Source organism: Pseudogymnoascus destructans (genome assembly GCF_001641265.1).
Source record: "Pseudogymnoascus destructans isolate 20631-21 unplaced genomic scaffold scaffold_12, whole genome shotgun sequence".
In the NCBI taxonomy this organism is placed as follows: Eukaryota; Fungi; Ascomycota; class Leotiomycetes; order Thelebolales; family Thelebolaceae; genus Pseudogymnoascus; species Pseudogymnoascus destructans.
In genome coordinates this window covers 844,521-861,527 of record NW_020167531.1, presented here as the reverse complement: position 1 = coordinate 861,527, position 17,007 = coordinate 844,521, and the positions used below count along the sequence as shown (strand labels likewise).

The 17,007-nt window shown below is 47.4% G+C and overlaps 3 protein-coding genes across 3 annotated transcripts; 2 read left to right on the top strand and 1 right to left on the bottom strand.

Moving 5' to 3' along the window:
• Positions 1 to 797: 797 nt before the first annotated feature.
• On the top strand, positions 798 to 2,351 carry VC83_06555 (uncharacterized protein; the record flags this gene model as incomplete). Its single annotated transcript, XM_024470151.1, has 1 exon — positions 798 to 2,351. One exon carries the CDS (start codon positions 798 to 800, stop codon positions 2,349 to 2,351), a length of 1,554 nt encoding a protein of 517 aa, XP_024323611.1.
• A 202-nt stretch (positions 2,352 to 2,553) lies between these two features.
• On the top strand, positions 2,554 to 3,620 carry VC83_06554 (uncharacterized protein; the record flags this gene model as incomplete). The annotated part of the gene is made up of 4 exons (XM_024470150.1): positions 2,554 to 2,772; positions 3,093 to 3,254; positions 3,316 to 3,569; positions 3,617 to 3,620. 4 exons carry the CDS (start codon positions 2,554 to 2,556, stop codon positions 3,618 to 3,620), a joined length of 639 nt encoding a protein of 212 aa, XP_024323612.1.
• Positions 3,621 to 8,458: 4,838 nt separating this feature from the next.
• VC83_09643 (uncharacterized protein) lies at positions 8,459 to 9,816 on the bottom strand. The gene has a single exon (XM_024473056.1). The coding sequence runs from the start codon at positions 9,776 to 9,778 to the stop codon at positions 9,098 to 9,100; it is 681 nt and encodes a 226-aa protein (XP_024328824.1). The 5' UTR covers positions 9,779 to 9,816; the 3' UTR covers positions 8,459 to 9,097.
• Positions 9,817 to 17,007: the final 7,191 nt, after the last annotated feature.

Below are 17,007 nucleotides of genomic sequence, written 5' to 3'. Positions count from 1 at the left end.
CTTGATTTCTAATACATTTACCAAGCCTGGTTAGTCATGGAAAGTCATGGAAAATGAGAGAACTACACTCCTTTGGCATAAATAGGATTGCCCTTTCCTTAAGAAAGGGCAAGCAGGCAATACAGTAAATCGACTATCACATACTTCCACGTCTTTTACAAGCTTCCAAGCATTCATCTTGTTACTCCTTGTTTCTGAAAAGTCAGTGAGGTGTTAACCTCTGACTTACCCCTGAGTTCCCAGACTCAACATTTGTTGCAACTTGTCTGAACCACTTCACTACATCACACACCTGATTGCTGCGTTGTGGAATAGTCTAAGCTACAACCCTTTGGCTCTGTTTCCTAAGACAGTGTGTTGTCTTAGTAAAATCATCCCTTCCTTGGGTGGCTAGATTCTCACATCTGGTGCACCCACCATTACACCCAGGCATTGTGAGCTGTAGCCAAAACATCCCAGGCATTGTGAGCTGTCGCTAAACCACATCTCAGCTCCTCGAGGACATTCAAATCTCTTGCTGCTGAGAACTCTTAGCTCCTGTCAAACCACGTCTCCAAGGTGGTCAGCTGACACATGCTGTGCTTCATCAACAGTCCCCCCCCCCCCAAACAGAATTTTGCTCAGAGCTTCCCAGGCTTTCCTAGCCCTGGAAAAATCCAAGATATCTTAAACACCTCATTTGGAGGTTGGAAATATAAAGTGGATTTGGGTGCAACCGGACTTGAGCCAAAAACCAGAAGATTGGTCGACTGCAACCACCCAATACATAGGTCAGCCATAGCTGGCTATCTTTGGCAATGCCTCCTCGACCCTTGCGATCTCGACTGAAGAAGAGGGCACATTTGTTCCGAGCTCCAATCCCTAGGCCCAGTGCACCAGCAGTCGACAGTGGTGGACATAATGCATTAGGTATACAGGCAGGAAACCATGGAGATCAGCCATCAGATACAAGTATACAGTTTAACGCTATGATTAATGGCGATGCTAGTGATGACTATGATAATGACTATAACACAATTGGCAGCAACAGCGATTCCGATATCGACATGCCCCTGCCCCAACCCCAAGATCTCCAGGAAATCACCGAGAAAGCAATCCAGGATCTTTCAGGCCACATTCCTGTGGATGATCCTGCCACGACAGTTCCATATGCTGACACTGCCAGAAACGACGTCTTTGTGCTAGAGATCCCTATAGAGGACTTCCTTCCTGATGACTTGAGGATGCCCCCTCCCCCCGTTCCAGCCGCCGCTGAACACGCTTCCATCCTCGGCGAAGATGATTCTGAGCTTGTCCAGCACAACCGATCATCACAGCCATTCAGCCCATACCTGGCGTTCATGGCCATGTGGGCCGAAAAGTACAATCTGTCCCGGCAGGCCTATCAAGATCCTAATGAGGGATTACCTCTCGGACAAGATCTTAACATCAAAGCAGTAGAGTTGCCACGAGATGTTACAACTCTAAAGAAACAGTTTATGGCGCAACTGCCATTGCTCCCACTACGGCACAAGATGGTTGATCTCAACCAAGAGAAGCTCCCGACAATGACGCCGGCGGAGAAGACAGGCCCGAGAAAGGACCGCCAGGCTGATGCACACTGGTTTGATGTTGCAACATTGGTAACTGCAATATTGTCAGTGGAAGACCTCCACAAGGACTTCTGGAAGGGACTCGGGGCATTCGTGGATACCCCAAACGAGATATGGGAAAGTGACGTGTGGCTTTGCTCACTCCGGACAACGTCTGGAGAGCATATTACATTCTCCGATAGGCTACCAGTTATCTGCTCTGAGTTTGTGGAGTATAACTCGAAGAAGAAAGGTGGCTTCCGAGTTGGCCGAGTTTATAGCATTGAAATCGATAAAAGAACAGATGCCATCGAGAGAGGCAAGCCAGTTGTAAAGATCCAGATGGTCTATTCAACAGCTGAGTTATCACCAAAGATCAGAAACATTGGGTCTGAATTGCCAGTCCCACTGACTCGCCTTGAGAAGCTCTTATCCGAAGATGACTTCGAGTTTGTTTTGCCCAAGAATTTAGTCCAGCAGCTTGATATAACGGTAGACTACACGTTTGGGAATGGGATTCTAGGTCAACAGAATCATGGCTTCAAACCACAGTCACAAATCAGAAGGGTGTTGAACACCATGCACGAAGAGATACGGCCGGCTGCACAATCCCACCCACATGTGGCGGAGCTTGAACTGAAGGCCTACGGGCGAGAATGGATAGTTAAAGCCCTCGAACAAGGCTTTATCTCAGTCCCATGGCTCATGTTCATTGATGGTTTTGGTTTGTATCGCAATATGTACCGATCAATGACTGGTGTGTATGTTACAGCTGCCTAGCCCCTTAAGATGCGGATGCATTGTGCAAATGTCTTTGTGATCACTCTTGGACTGCATGGGTCAAACCTGGATGATGTTCTGCTGTCCATTTTGGACCTCCCAAAGCTGGATAGGGGCATGTCCCTTAATATCAATGGCGAGGAAAAGCTGGTTATGGCTTTTATGCTAGGATATATTGGGGACATGCCCCAGCAGAACGATAATGCCGGGATACTACGCCAGAATGCATGGAGACATCCACTTTGACTACATGAGGCTTGGCCGATACCACCATCACCAAGTCCAGCTCCGAGAGCATGGAAGCACACTTCCTCCTGCAAAAAAGAAGGCATGGTACCAGCAATGGGGGATGCGTGAAACCGAGCCTGCGTTGTTCAAAATATCACCAGCGCTTGATATTGTGCTGAGTCGGCCTCCGGATGTGTGTCATTCAGAATATGGCGGGCAAGGGAAGCAATTCCAGCTTCTCCTCACAACGGCAATACTGTCAAAATCGGGACTTCAAAATACTTTAGAGAGTTCACAAGGTTCCCATCGCCAGCAAGATGGGGACGACGACAGTCGCCCCTTCATCATCTTAAATCCTGGAGCCTCTCTGAGGCTGGGATGGCCTCGATGCAAACGCCCCTGATATTGTGATGCATGCCACTCGAGAAGGAAGATTTTGAGTGGAGGTTTTATAAGGCCATGCAATCTGAATTCCGAACGAAACTGAGACTATTAAAGCTGATGCCAGAACAGCTTGTTGTGCTTGCTTTTGCATCGATAGCCAAGTCGAATGCAACCACTTGCGCATGGAGGATGAAGCCTGGACAGCACCAGGATGCCGAGAAGGCAATATTTGAGGGCCGTAGCATGTATCGGGGGCTCTGCAATGCTGCATCTCTGGCTTCACAGATGAAAGTTCGGAACCAAGGCAAGGGAAAAGGGAAAGGAAAGGGGAACGCATCTCTAACGCCATCAGTTAGTCCACCAAGTGTTGACAACAGCTACCGAGGATTTCTGCAGTGTTATAGATTCAATCGAGCAGTCGGTGCAACAAGAATTCGAACTGGTTACCAGTATGATGGATTTAAAAACAGCATCAGGATCCCTCAATGATTATATAAAATGGCGCAGCCGGCCGAACGTCCACCAAGGAGCCCATATCAACGATACAATTGGGAGGTATGGAAATAGTTTCAGCTGCAATGTTCTCCATTGCGAGGACAAGCATAAGTAGGTTGTCCTCCCCTTATTTATTTGATTCTATTCTGATTATTGAGATAGGCTTTTTAAGAAGTGGGTGGAGGAACTAAATGGATGCTCAGTTGAGCGTTCTTTGATGATGCGCGAGTCAATCAACACGACCATTCGGCTCCTGCTCCAAGGAGCATTCAAGTATTCTGAGCCAGAGATTTTAAGTCAGTAGTGACGTACCGCGGAACGTCACTACTAGCGCAGCTATCAACAGTATCGTACCCATTACCCCACAAACCTTACCTAATCAGGAAGTGATAGGTCAACTCCTCCAACCTTGCAACGACCACCCAGCAACAATGAGGCTAGAGGAGGCACCGGCATCACAGAAGGAGCAAAATTACAAGACAACGAGCAGGTATTACATTTACTACAGCAGCATAGAGCCGATACTACCTAGGGCTCGGATACGGATGCAAATCCGTGAGGTTTTTCTCAATCCGTATCCGTATTCGTGGGTTTTGAAGGTCCTTATATTCAATCTGTGATAATATTCATAGAAGATTAAAACTATTCATATTCATATTCATCGTATTCATGAATATTCGTGAATATATTCATGAATGCTTGGCAATGCTTAGCAGTATGCACGTGCCATAATTGAGGCCGTAAAAAGGAGGGGTAAGTTATATTTGTTTTGTGTTATAATCATGACAAAACACCCATAACTTCTCTTTTTTATTCTTCGCTCTATTTAGGATATATTCATATTATCTAAATATGAATCTGTCTAATTCTCCCCTAGCACGGCGCACACGTCATCGAGAAATTGATTTTCATACATTAAATGATGGAAGTGATGAAGAATATGACTCTGATGTCGTATCACAAGTTAAACGACCACGAAATCCCAAAAACAAGCCCAAATCTCTCAAGATTTATCACTTTTAAGAGAAGAAGATGATAATATCTCACCACATGATTCAGCTTCGCAAGTTCAAGCCTCACACCCTCTACATACAGAAGAGAAAAATACCATTACTACAAATACTCCCTACTCAAGTGCTCTTGAGTATACCCCCTTAATTCAACGAGTGAATAAGGAGCTAATAGGGCAAAGTAGCTGGGTGTACACTCATTTTGATATGGTAGAACTTGCAGAGCCATGGCTATATAAGTCAAGTAAGAAGATGATACCAATTGAGCGTGTTTGGACCTGCAAGACCCTTCATTGCTCTGGGGTTTACAGCGACTCAAAGCGACAAGGAACAACATCTAATATGATTACACACCTTAAATCGCATCATGTCTACAAGGACGGACAAGGCCTTACAGCATCATCAAGTGAGCAAGCAAGTATCGCATCATTCCTATCATCAGCAATGACGATGCCCCCTCCAACATCTACGCAACGGAATAGCCAAGAACAATTTGAATACAATCTTGCACATTGGATTGTACAGACTCAACAACCTTTTACTGCCATTGAAGCACCGTCTTTCCGTCAAATTTTCCGCAGCATCCCTAATTTTGCGCTCAAGTTCAAGTCTGCAAAAACAATGAAATCACGCATCATTCAATACTTTCAAGAGTCACGCACTACATTACAGAATCAGCTAGATGTTGAGTGCTCTACTATTGCCTTTTCACTTGATGCATGGACAAGTACCAATCATTGTGGAATGCTAGGTGTAATTTGCCATTGGCTGTCAAAAGACTTTCAATATCATGAGTCAGTTGTTGAGTTTGCAGAGATCCCTGGATGACATAGTGGAGAGAATATGGCTGAAATGATATTCTCATTATGTCAGGAGTTGAATCTTAATTCAAAGCTACTTGCGATCACTGCAGATAATGCGGATAACAATGGCACACTATGTTCTCATTTATATGAGCTACTATCTCATAACGACATTACACAATATATTGAGGAGCCAAACCTCTCTATCCGCTTCGAAGGAGATGCTAGCTATGTACGCTGTCTTGCACATGTTCTCAATTTAATTGTGAAAGACATCTTACAAAGTTTAAAGTCAGGGGATATGAAGACTGCAGTTGATACTTGCAACGCTATGGCAAAGGGAACCCCTTTCCCATCAGGCCTCGCTGCACTTGCACGACTTAGACTTATTATAGTCTGGATGAATCGTAGTGCAGTTCGTCGGCAAAATTGGAAGACTGTGTGTACAGTTAACAACCTTCCAACAAATATGATTGAGTGCATCAACATCATACTCAATCATATTTGTTGGAAGGTTGTTAACTGTACACACAGTCTTCCAATTTTGCCGACGAGATAGAGAGATTGTTGGAGATTCGAAAGGCTCGGTCGGGAATGCGGAAAGCATTGTATCCAGGTATAGGATCCTTCGAGTTTCAGCAATAGTCATGATGTGGAAGATGTACTACCTTGGTCTTAATGAAATCCAGCTCCTTGATCAGTCGCTTAACAATATCGAACAAAGTAGGTTCGTCTTCGCAAAGATATAAATTCTTTCTTAACATTTTGAACTTCTGTTGCTCAAGTAAATTAGATCCTTAAGCTCCTTCAGCACTTCATTTGCTTTGTCATTAAGCCGCTCCTGATATAGATGTTCTCCTGGAGAGGACATGGTGTTTGATGATAGCCTTGGATTATTGGCGCACAGCGCAGATGCAGGTTTTCAGTTGGGAATTGGTCAACTACACCAATGTTGGAAATCCGGATGTATGTCCTATCGCTGTTGAGGTTATGGTATTGAAATAGAACTGTATTGACTTACCCTACACAATTAGAGATGTACAAATTCGAGTTGCCGGTGCTGTTCTTTTCTTCGCGGGTTGACGGAAAAAGCGCAAATCCTGAAATGGCGCGGGGTTGGAGGGGTAGTGATTGAGCACTTCCATATCGCCAAAGTTTCGATGTGTATGCAATACGACTATGTGTGCGGCAGGTTGAAGCAGCCGTGTATATACAAAATAGAATGCACTTGCATCACGTGGGTACGGTATCGTCTAACTCGCCTATGGCGAGGGAATTCCATATCGTGTGAGATCACGTATGGCCGAATCGTGCGCGCCGGTCACGATTATGACCAACAATCCCACCTTCCAAACATTGTAATTATTCGAAATTACACATTGAGACTTTGCATTTGCTGTTGCTTCGAGCTAGGTGTCGAGGCCAACACAGCCACCGCGTAACTGGCTAGCTATATACTGCTAAATTATTCGATTTTTTATATATTATCTTCTTCTTGAAATGCGAGCATTGTCCGGCGTCGGAGTTATAGCGGCATACAAGTGGAGAGGGAAAGGGTTTTGAGGGGGAGATAGGAGGGAAGGAGATGAGTCTTGGTATCTACACAACAATATATCATATCATGAACGAAGCGACCTACCCAACCGTGGCCCATAAGGCTGGAAACTTAGCCTCAAGTTAGGGAGGTGGTAATCTATCATCTTATTGAACAGCTGGAAGTGAAATCGTCACGTAGAAACCAAATACAACCCCTCACACTATACCCCTCACTCTATAGTATCGTTCGTTGCCTGACCGCCTGATTTTCTACCTAATCTACAATGCGGTTATCGTGTCACCGGAATGTCGCACCCAAAGGAGCCGCATAAATATCTCTAACTCATGCCGTAGTATCATCGGCGTGGTCGCGCGCGTTTTCGATTGACTACCCTTCATATGCATATCCAGTGCAGTGCGTACACTACCCACGTGATCGAAAAATCAACAAGGCTACCCATCTATTTTCAGAGAGTTGGTAATAAGTGCCCACTGGATTATATAAAAGGCAGTTTCCTATAAAAGGATCAGTTCCGTCAACTATCGAAACTGCATTCCAGTGTCCTTCAGTCTCGACAGCAACGTACGTTTACGCACTTCTTCTACTTCCTATTGGAACTTTGCAACGGTAAGTGTTGAAATCGAAATACTATTGCTTGAACTAACAGAACTAGATGGTCTGCGGAGATAAATGTTGGCTACACCGTCTTTGTGGCCACTTTCACACAACTGATATTCTTAAATGTGCAATTCATCTGAATACCACCGATTCCTGTCCCCCCCCGCGCGAAAGAATCCATGATCCGAGAGACACGACCGACACGTACTGTCCTGCTTGCAAAGGGGAAACACCACCTGATTCCGATTAAACACACCGTCAGCTCATTTCCAGTTAGCAGGGAGAGTGGCTGGTGCTTTTGAGCTGCCTGTAGATGGAATTGAAAGACTATTCTCAACCCAAGTGCAAAACCGTGCGATTCAAATTCGTCTGTTAGCACCTGTCTACCACAATAGCATCTTTGATCAAAGCGCTACCTCTATACTCAAAATTACTTGTGCCACCCCATCTGAGCATATGATTGTAGTACTGCACACCGGCCATGCACGAGTAAAATTGACTGAGTAGGATCAGAAATGAAGATAATGCATAATGCTGCAGCTAACTTACGGGTTCCCATCATTATACTTCACTCTCCAACAGTGTATAGGAATTTTTGCTAAGTCCTGGTCTTTATCCCCAACATTGATATCGAAGACTATCCATGCAGATTTATTATCCGGCGAATCGATCAATCCCGGAACATGGACATAGTCTTGGTCGGTCAATTGTCTGTTGATGTGCTGATAGAAGTGATCTCTAAGCAGAGATTCTCTTTGGGATGCTTCGCCAGGCACTTCTAATGTTTTGAACTTCAAGAAATGGCGGGCCTTGCTCATATTTGCTGGCTGTGCTGCTACGGTCGTAATTGAAGATGAGATGTCGAGGACTGTGTGAATATTTGAAGGGGCATTGGTCTTGCACTTATACCCTACTACAGCTTGATCTGAGACATGACTTATGTAATCGAGAACGTAACACGTGACACGACTGGCAGGTTTCAGGCGTGACAGCACGGGAAAGATCACTGTCTTCTTCTGCTTACGCAGGTGACGGGGATGGTGGCGTTTTGCAGCGTGGAAGAGCCATTTGAATTGAGGGTATGTCACGCCGATGCTGCATGGCACACCGGTGTAGTTTGGGACTTCGTGCTTCCTCATTCAGCCCGCTGCTGAAAAGAACGCAATTGACTCATTGAGCCGGCTTTCACTGTCACCCAATTATGCCCGCTCTTACATGAGTGAGAATTTTAGGTTGTTGGTGACCTTCAGATTCCTTCCTATATAGAGTGCCAAATCCCTACTCCGTCTTTCTTCCACAGATCTACTGTTCTCATCATTGCCCGACGTCTCAACGAAACTCTCTCCTCCCAGACTTTGCATCCAACACAATTCGCCTCAAGCACACAACAGCCAGTACCTCTGAAAACATCTCTTCGCTCTATTCCGGTAGACCTGTACGCCTCCAGACACTTTGCTCGTTTGAAACTATAAGGTCTCCGCTATTTCCGATTCCAATGTGTGTACAAAAAGTTAGAAAATGGGCGAACTGCGGGTGTGTGGTTAAAGTTGGCGGGGTCGAATCCTGCAAGGATAAAGGGACACCCGGTTGCAAGGGTGTCACGGAGGAACCGATTTCATATTGGTCGAGTTGGTGCAGTGACCATAAACCTTAGGACAGAGGGAGCGAATATTATATTGGGGCTGCGTATCTACCAAATGCTTCCAAATCAGAATTAGTTCCATATATACCGTCCGCATAGACCCTTGGAAAAAAAGACGGGACTTCGCTTCCTAATCGGCCTGCAAAGCTAAAGTCAATCAAGATAATATGGCCATCCGCGTCTTTCATGATGTTGCTGGGACTAAAGTCCCCATGGCTGAAGCCTGCAGTATGGAGCCGATCCAGTGTTTGCTTGATGTCGTCCGTTCGCGAACGTAGCTCAGATAGTTCGACTTTGAAGAGCCTGTTCATTCGGTAGCCGCAAATGACTCCATTGTCCAAAATTGGCTGCTGGTCGAATTCAACAATGAAAAGTCCGAGCTTCGCCAAGTCAGCGAGAACGTCGATTTCATGTTGAATGAGCTTGATAGACAGCTCGTCTTGGTGGGCAAGCTTGAGAATAGGAAATCGACCGTGCTCGGTGACTCGAATGGACGCATAAGCACCGTAATCAACTATCGTCGAGTCTCTCCAGATTGCAGCTATTTCGGAATTTTGATGTACTGAATGAACGCTGACATTCTTAAGGTCGGGAAACCTTGCAAGGTCACAGATGGGGGAACCCGGTGAGTCAATTGTCTCAAGTACCCTCAGGCGAACCCGACCAAGTGATAGAAAACGGTTGGTGATCGTAGTCGACCATGCATTCATACAACCCGCGGACTCCCCCGCTTTGAGGTGGTGTTATGGGCTTCGCCTCCTGGGGGGACTGTGACCCGCGGACTTCCCCGCTTTGAAATGGTGTTATGGGCTTGACCTCCTGGGGGGACTGCGTTGTAATTTGTCGAGGAGGTCTGAGTCGTGATATCTGCTGATTGCTAACGCAATATGTTCTTCTGGGCAAGCTTTCCTGACAGCAGTTAATTGGTACTCGGATAGCAACTAGCTGGTCCATACCTTGGGCGTGTTTCTTCACTCTAGTGCGGGCCATGTCGACGTAAGGATACCCGCCCCAGATAATTGATCTGGGCTAGGATACACCCCGCGCGTTGACCAAACTGCGGGATGTCTCGTCGAGATATTAGATTTTGTAGCACCATAAATCGACGGCATAAAGAACGTACAGGTGTCACCGTTGAGGTGCAGTGATGAATGGCGACCAACTTCGTCGTTGTTGTGGATAGGTAATGAATCGCCCAGCGAGGAGAGAGAAGAATATAGCAGCCCAAGGAAGGGTGGACTGAAGATTTGTACTCATCTTCCGAAGTGTTTTGAATATCTTCCCCTTCCTATAATCAAATGATCCTAGATGTAAGGACACAGGGCACCCAGTGTTACGACGGAACAAGAAGGCTGGCCAACTACAGGACAGGAAGGAGGGAGGTCGCATGAGACCGGCCCTGGTACCTGGAGGGGCAGCGGGGAATAGTAGTTCCGAAAGTATCACGTGACGGACTTGCAGGATGATGAGAAGAGTCCTAAGAGTCCAGGACTCCGAGGACTCGAGTGAGTTCCCAGGAGTCCACTAGGCACGTGATGGACTCGCAGGATGATGAGAAGAGTCCTAAGAGTCCAGGACTCCGAGGACTCGAGTGAGTTCCCAAGAGTCCACTAGGCACGACGCCACTATATAAGTAGATAGTATTTCCTTAGATAGGAGCTTCGTGCTCAACTCAATACAGTATTTGTTATATACTAGTAACGTGTTACTTGAAGCCTTTGTGTCTGATCCCCTGCCTCCTCTGATAAGTAAACCTTTACGCAAGAGAACCTCTGTGTCTTCTATCGTTTAGAAGTCAGCGTTACACTTTGAGCACCACTTCTACGAGGCACTGGCTCATACACAAAGCAACATGTCTGTCGTCAGTTCGAAGGGAAAAACCCCCACCACGCCAACTTCGTCTCAGAGGTCTAAGCCTGAGAATGAAGAGATGCCCGACGCACCCACCGTCAACGAACTCAAGGAAACTCTACGCGTCAAGTTGCCCGACACTTACTCCGGCAACCGAAAGGAACTTGAGGTGTTTTTGCTACAGGTCGAACTGTACCAGCACTTCAATGACAAGAAGTTTCCCACCCAGGAGAGCTATGCCCTGTGGACTGCGTCCTACCTTAGGGGGAAAGCCCTGCGATGGATCGAACCATTCCTCAAGGATTATTTCAAATATGAAAGTACCAATGGAAGCATGGCAACTACGCAGACTATGTTTGGCAGCTGGAAAGGATTCTGTAAGGAAATCCGACGCATGTTCGGAGACATCGATGAGATTAAGACCGCGGAAGACCATCTGTTTGCACTTAAGCAGACTGGCAGCGCCCTCACGTACTCCACAGAATTCCAGAGATATGGCAATCAGACAGGATGGGACGCCAGCGCACTCATCAGCCACTACCGACGTGGGCTGAAGAGCCATATACGTATGGAACTTGCCCGTTTGGAACAACAACCAACGGACATGGTAGCGCTAATCGAACATACGGTCCGAATCGACAATCGACTATACGAATTCCAGAGGGAACGTTGGACCTATGACAAGCGCAAGAAAAGTTACCCCTACCGGGGAAACGAGGGCAGACGACGGGATCAACACCCGCGAGACAACCGTTGGTCGGACCCAATGGAACTCGATGCCACATTCAAACCTGGACGACCCCGTGACCCTAAGAAAGACAGACAATTCAAGGAACGACTCTGTTTTAACTGCGACAAGCCAGGCCACATGGCCCGAGACTGCAGACAGCCAAAGAAAGGGAACGGCGGACGCAAAGTTGGCAAACAACTCAATGCCACCTGGACAGGACAGTTGAATGCAACATTTGTGAACAAACAGGACTGGGGAATAAACGGCGAAAGCACCCCAGAAGACGGAACGACTCTGTTTTAACTGCGACTACGGGAACCTGTTACAGGGACTTCCGTTAGAGTGCAAGGTGGACGACTGCAAGGATGACCTCTGGAGATACTATGACCAACTAACGAATACCCGCAGGCTGCTTGGCACGTCCCCAGACGTAGCTAAGTTGGAAGCCCAAGAAGCGGAAGAACTGGAGAAGGATGTCGAGCATATGGCTAAACTGAAGTATATGAAAAGCGTCGAACTTTACTACCAGGACCGCAGGAAAGCCCTGAAGAAGTACGACGAGAAAGCCAGAGATATGCTCCGACGGGAAAATGCGAGACCCACTCCACGCATCGAAAGGAGAGCCATGGAGCAACTAGACACGTTCTCCACGCCTCCGAGGGAAGATAGTGCATGGGTGAGAGGACAGCGGGAACTATCAACGACAGACGCAACAGAGACTGATCATCCCTGGCACACGTATGTCTACTGGGAGTATTGCAGCGAAGATGACTGCAAGCTCCACTGGAAAAAGAAACACCAGAATCAGTTGTTTCCCCGATCCTCGCCCAGGATACACTTCAGAGACGCAGAGCAAGTTCACGCCCTCAGGCGAAGCCAGTCTGAAGGGGACTTGCCTATCAAAAGCAAACAGGTATACGAGAAATACCCACATCTGCTAGATGAAGCAGAAGAGCGAGGGAAACGATCTCCCCAAGGACCACCATTGGAAGCGGATGAATACTATCCTTCCTCGGACGAGTCAAAAAACTAGGAGTCCTCGACGGTAGGCCACCGGCGAGCGACACGAAGAGGCCTAGTACAGACCAGCTATGCGCCACGACGGGCAGCATGCAACTATATGTGGTCGCTAAGATACAACAGCGGCACCTCCGAGCAATGATTGACTCAGGAGCGACGGGCAACTTTATGACAAAGAAAGTAGCAGACACACAAGGTTTCAAGACGCAATTGAAAACTGAACCATACCCGTTAATGGTCGTAGATGGAGAGCCCATCTCGACTAATGAAGGAATGGTGACCCACGAAACGATCCCATTGGAAATGGTCATGCTACATGGGCACAAGGAAACGATTCAGTTTGACATCGTGCACATGGACAACCATGCGTGCATCCTTGGTGTGCCATGGCTCAAGAAACACAACCCCCAGATCGACTGGTGGAACGAGAAAGTTGTGATGAGCCAGTGCGCATGTGAACAACGGACGGACACGCGACAATGGGAGAAACCCTCCCAGGGCCGGAAGGAGTTATGTGCAACCTCCGAGCTCGATGACCTAGCTCAGGCATCCTCACCGACGAGTATACCGGTGGAGTACAAGGAATACGAGCAATTATTCCAGGAAGGCCTAAGAACGAGGCGCTTCCTAAGCACCAACCATGGGATCACGAGATACCTTTGGAGAAAGACAAGAGTCCACCGTTCGGACCAATATATCAGCTATCGGAAAAGGAGCTGAAGGTACTTAAGGAGTACATCGATGATAACCTAGCGAAAGGATTCATCAGACCATCCACATCACCAGCAGGAAGTCCGGTGCTTTTCGTACCAAAGAAAGACGGCTCCCTACGGTCATGTGTGGACTATCGAGCGTTGAACAACATCACAATCAAGGACAGGTATGCCCTGCCGTTAATCAACGAACTACACGATAGATTTCAAGGAGCAAAGATCTTCAGTAAGCTAGATCTGCGAGGAGCATACAACCTGATCCGAATCAAGGCTGGGGAAGAGTGGAAAACAGCATTCCGCACCCGCTATGGCCTATTCGAGTATCAAGCCATGCCCTTTGGGCTAACAAACGCACCCGCATCTATGCAACGACTGATGAATGATGCTTTGCACGAATACTTAGACATCTTTACCATTGTCTACTTAGACGATGTCCTGGTGTATTCAGCAACCAAGGGGGAGCATGTCAAGCATGTCAAACTCGTCCTGAAGAAACTAAAGGAGTACAGCTTACTCCTCAAACCAGAGAAGTGCGAGTTCCATAAAAAACAAGTCGAATTCTTGGGTTACATTATTGGAACGCACGGCATCAAGATGGACCAAGCAAAAGTAACGGCAGTGTTGGAATGGCCAACACCGACCACGGTCAAGGAAGTGCAAGCCTTCCTAGGCTTCGCCAACTTCTACCGAAGATTCATCTCGGGATATTCCAAGGTAGCTCAACCACTCACGGAGCTTACCAGAAAGGATCTCGAATTCAAATGGACGGACAAGGCAGAGGCTGCTTTCCAGGAACTTAAGACGAAGTTCACGGAAGCACCTATCCTTGCTACATTTGACCCTGCAAAGAAGATCATCCTCGAAATGGACTCTTCTGACTTCGCAATTGGAGCATGTCTGAATCAACCAGACGAGAATGGTAAGTTCAAACCAATCGCGTACTACTCTAGGAAACTGTCACCCGCGGAACTCAATTACGACATCCACGACAAGGAGCTACTGGCTATTGTCGTTGCCTTTGAGCAGTGGCGAGTATATCTTGAGGGATCCACCTACCCTCTGCAGGTATGGACGGATCACAAGAACCTCATATATTTCACCACGACCAAGGTTTTAAACCGCAGACAAGTCCGCTGGGCAGAAACCCTCACAGCCTACAACTTCACGATAACCTATCGCAAGGGCTCCGAGAATGCAAGAGCAGATGCTCTCAGCAAACGGACCGACTACGCCGGCCCAAAGGAAGAAAGACCTAGAGCAATTCTGAAGAAAACAGATGCAGGAATACAGTACAACGAGTTACTAGCGACGATCTCAGTCATCGAAGATACAGAACTCGAGGAAAGACTCAAGAAAGCTTACGCAACAGACGAATGCGCCAAGCGAGTCTTGTCCAAAGTCGAAGGCGACTTCGCCATCGACGAACAAGGATTGATTCGATACAAAGGGTTAGTATATGTCCCAAGTCAAATGAGACGCCCGCTGGTGCAAGAACAACACTCGTTACCAGCACACGGTCATCAGGGAGTAACACGAACCTTCGAACGAATCACCCGACACTACTACTTCCCAGGTATGAGGAAGTAGGTAGAGACAGTGGTAAGAGAGTGCGACATTTGCAGCAAGTCAAAATCCAATAGGCACCTGCCATACGGACAACTCAAGTCGACACCAGTACCAAAAGGAGCGTGGAAATCAATAGCTTTGGACTTCATCGTCAAGCTTCCACCCTCCAAGGACCCGTTAACAGGAATAGAATATGACTCTATCCTCGTCATCACGGAAAGACTCACGAAATATGGGAAGTTTATACCATATCTAGAAGCTAGCGATGCCGAGGTGCTCGCATATACCTTCATTCGAGTCATATTAGCCGATCATGGGATGCCAGAAGAAATCATCTCAGATAGAGACAAGCTCTTTACTTCGAAATTCTGGAAATCATTGATGGCGCTACTGGGAACAAATCATAAGCTATCAACAGCTTTTCATCCCCAGACAGACGGCCAAACAGAAAGATTAAATCAGACCCTTGAACAGTACCTGCGAAGCTATGTCAATCATCAACAGGATAACTGGGTTCAGATCTTACCCATCGCACAGTTTGCATATAACAGCGCGATGACAGAAGCAACGAAAGTCTCACCGTTCTTTGCCAATTACGGCTACCAGCCAGAAGCATATAGGCAACCAAGACCAGATGAATCACGAGCTGAACAAGCCCTGATCGTGGTGGAACAACTGAAATCGTTCCACGAACAACTTGCGATGGACATCCAATTCTTAAATGAACGATCCGCCGCATATGCAAACAAGAAGCGCAGTATGGAACCTGCCTTCAAGGAGGGGGATAAAGTATACCTACTCCGGAAACATATCAAAACGAAACGACCAAGCACAAAGTTGGACTTCAAGAAATTGGGACCATTCAAAATATTGAACAAAGTCAGCTCAGTTAATTACAGACTGCAGCTACCCAGGAAGTCTAGACTACACCCGGTATTTCATGTCTCACTACTGGAACCAGCAAGAGTAAATACCCCAATTGCGACCGACACCGAACTCCAACCCGAGAATGAGATAATCGAATATGAGGTCGAAGCGATCCTAGACAGAAGGTTAGTAGGACGTCGAGAAGAGTTTTTGATAAAATGGGAAAATTACGAACCTACGGATAATTCGTGGGAACCAACAAGGAACATCAGCAAAGAACTGCTGGAGGAATATCGACGCCGCCATCCGCCAGCCATTGATCCCAAGATGCAGGGGAGTAGGCCAGTGGATCGGAGGAAGCGGGGGTCCCGGTCACAGACGAGGAGGCAGCGCTAACTGCCTGTTCCTCGGCCTCAACAGCGTCACGCTTCTCAGCAGCCACACGTTCGGCCTCCTCTGCCGCATCAAGCTCGTCGAGGGTTTTCAAACCTCGCCGGAGCATATCTTTACCACGGGTTCGGATGAGGCGTTTCTGCTTCCGCAGACGAAGTAACTTTGAAAGGGTTTCTTCCTCTTCGCGATCCAGGCGATCCTCCTCCCGTTCGAGCTTCACCCAGTCGGGATGCTCAGGACCCATACAGTCACACTTTTCTTTCAAGTTGCGACGAACGCACTCGGCGCACCGCCGTGAATCATTTGGAGATGACACGCAAGTAACGTTTCGCCTCACGCAGTTCGAGCAAGAATCCATTTCGGGTAGTTCGTATCCGTGGTTCTTTATTCGACGGACAAGATCGTTGCGTTCTTGGAGTTTGCGGGCAGTGTCAGTAGGCATGTTGCATGTTGAAGGACTCGCTGAGGAGCAGCAGAGTCCCAGGGATTCGAGACGAATGCCCAGGGGAAGGGAGCGAGTGTTACGACGGAACAAGAAGGCTGGCCAACTACAGGACAGGAAGGAGGGAGGTCGCATGAGACCGGCCCTGGTACCTGGAGGGGCAGCGGGGAATAGTAGTTCCGAAAGTATCACGTGACGGACTTGCAGGATGATGAGAAGAGTCCTAAGAGTCCAGGACTCCGAGGACTCGAGTGAGTTCCCAGGAGTCCACTAGGCACGTGACGGACTCGCAGGATGATGAGAAGAATCCTAAGAGTCCAGGACTCCGAGGACTCGAGTGAGTTCCCAAGAGTCCAC

Excerpts from the sequence above, each read along its gene's own strand:
- VC83_09643 (XM_024473056.1), bottom strand. The coding sequence starts at position 9,778 with ATGAATGCATGGTCGACTACGATCACCAACCGTTTTCTATCACTTGGT.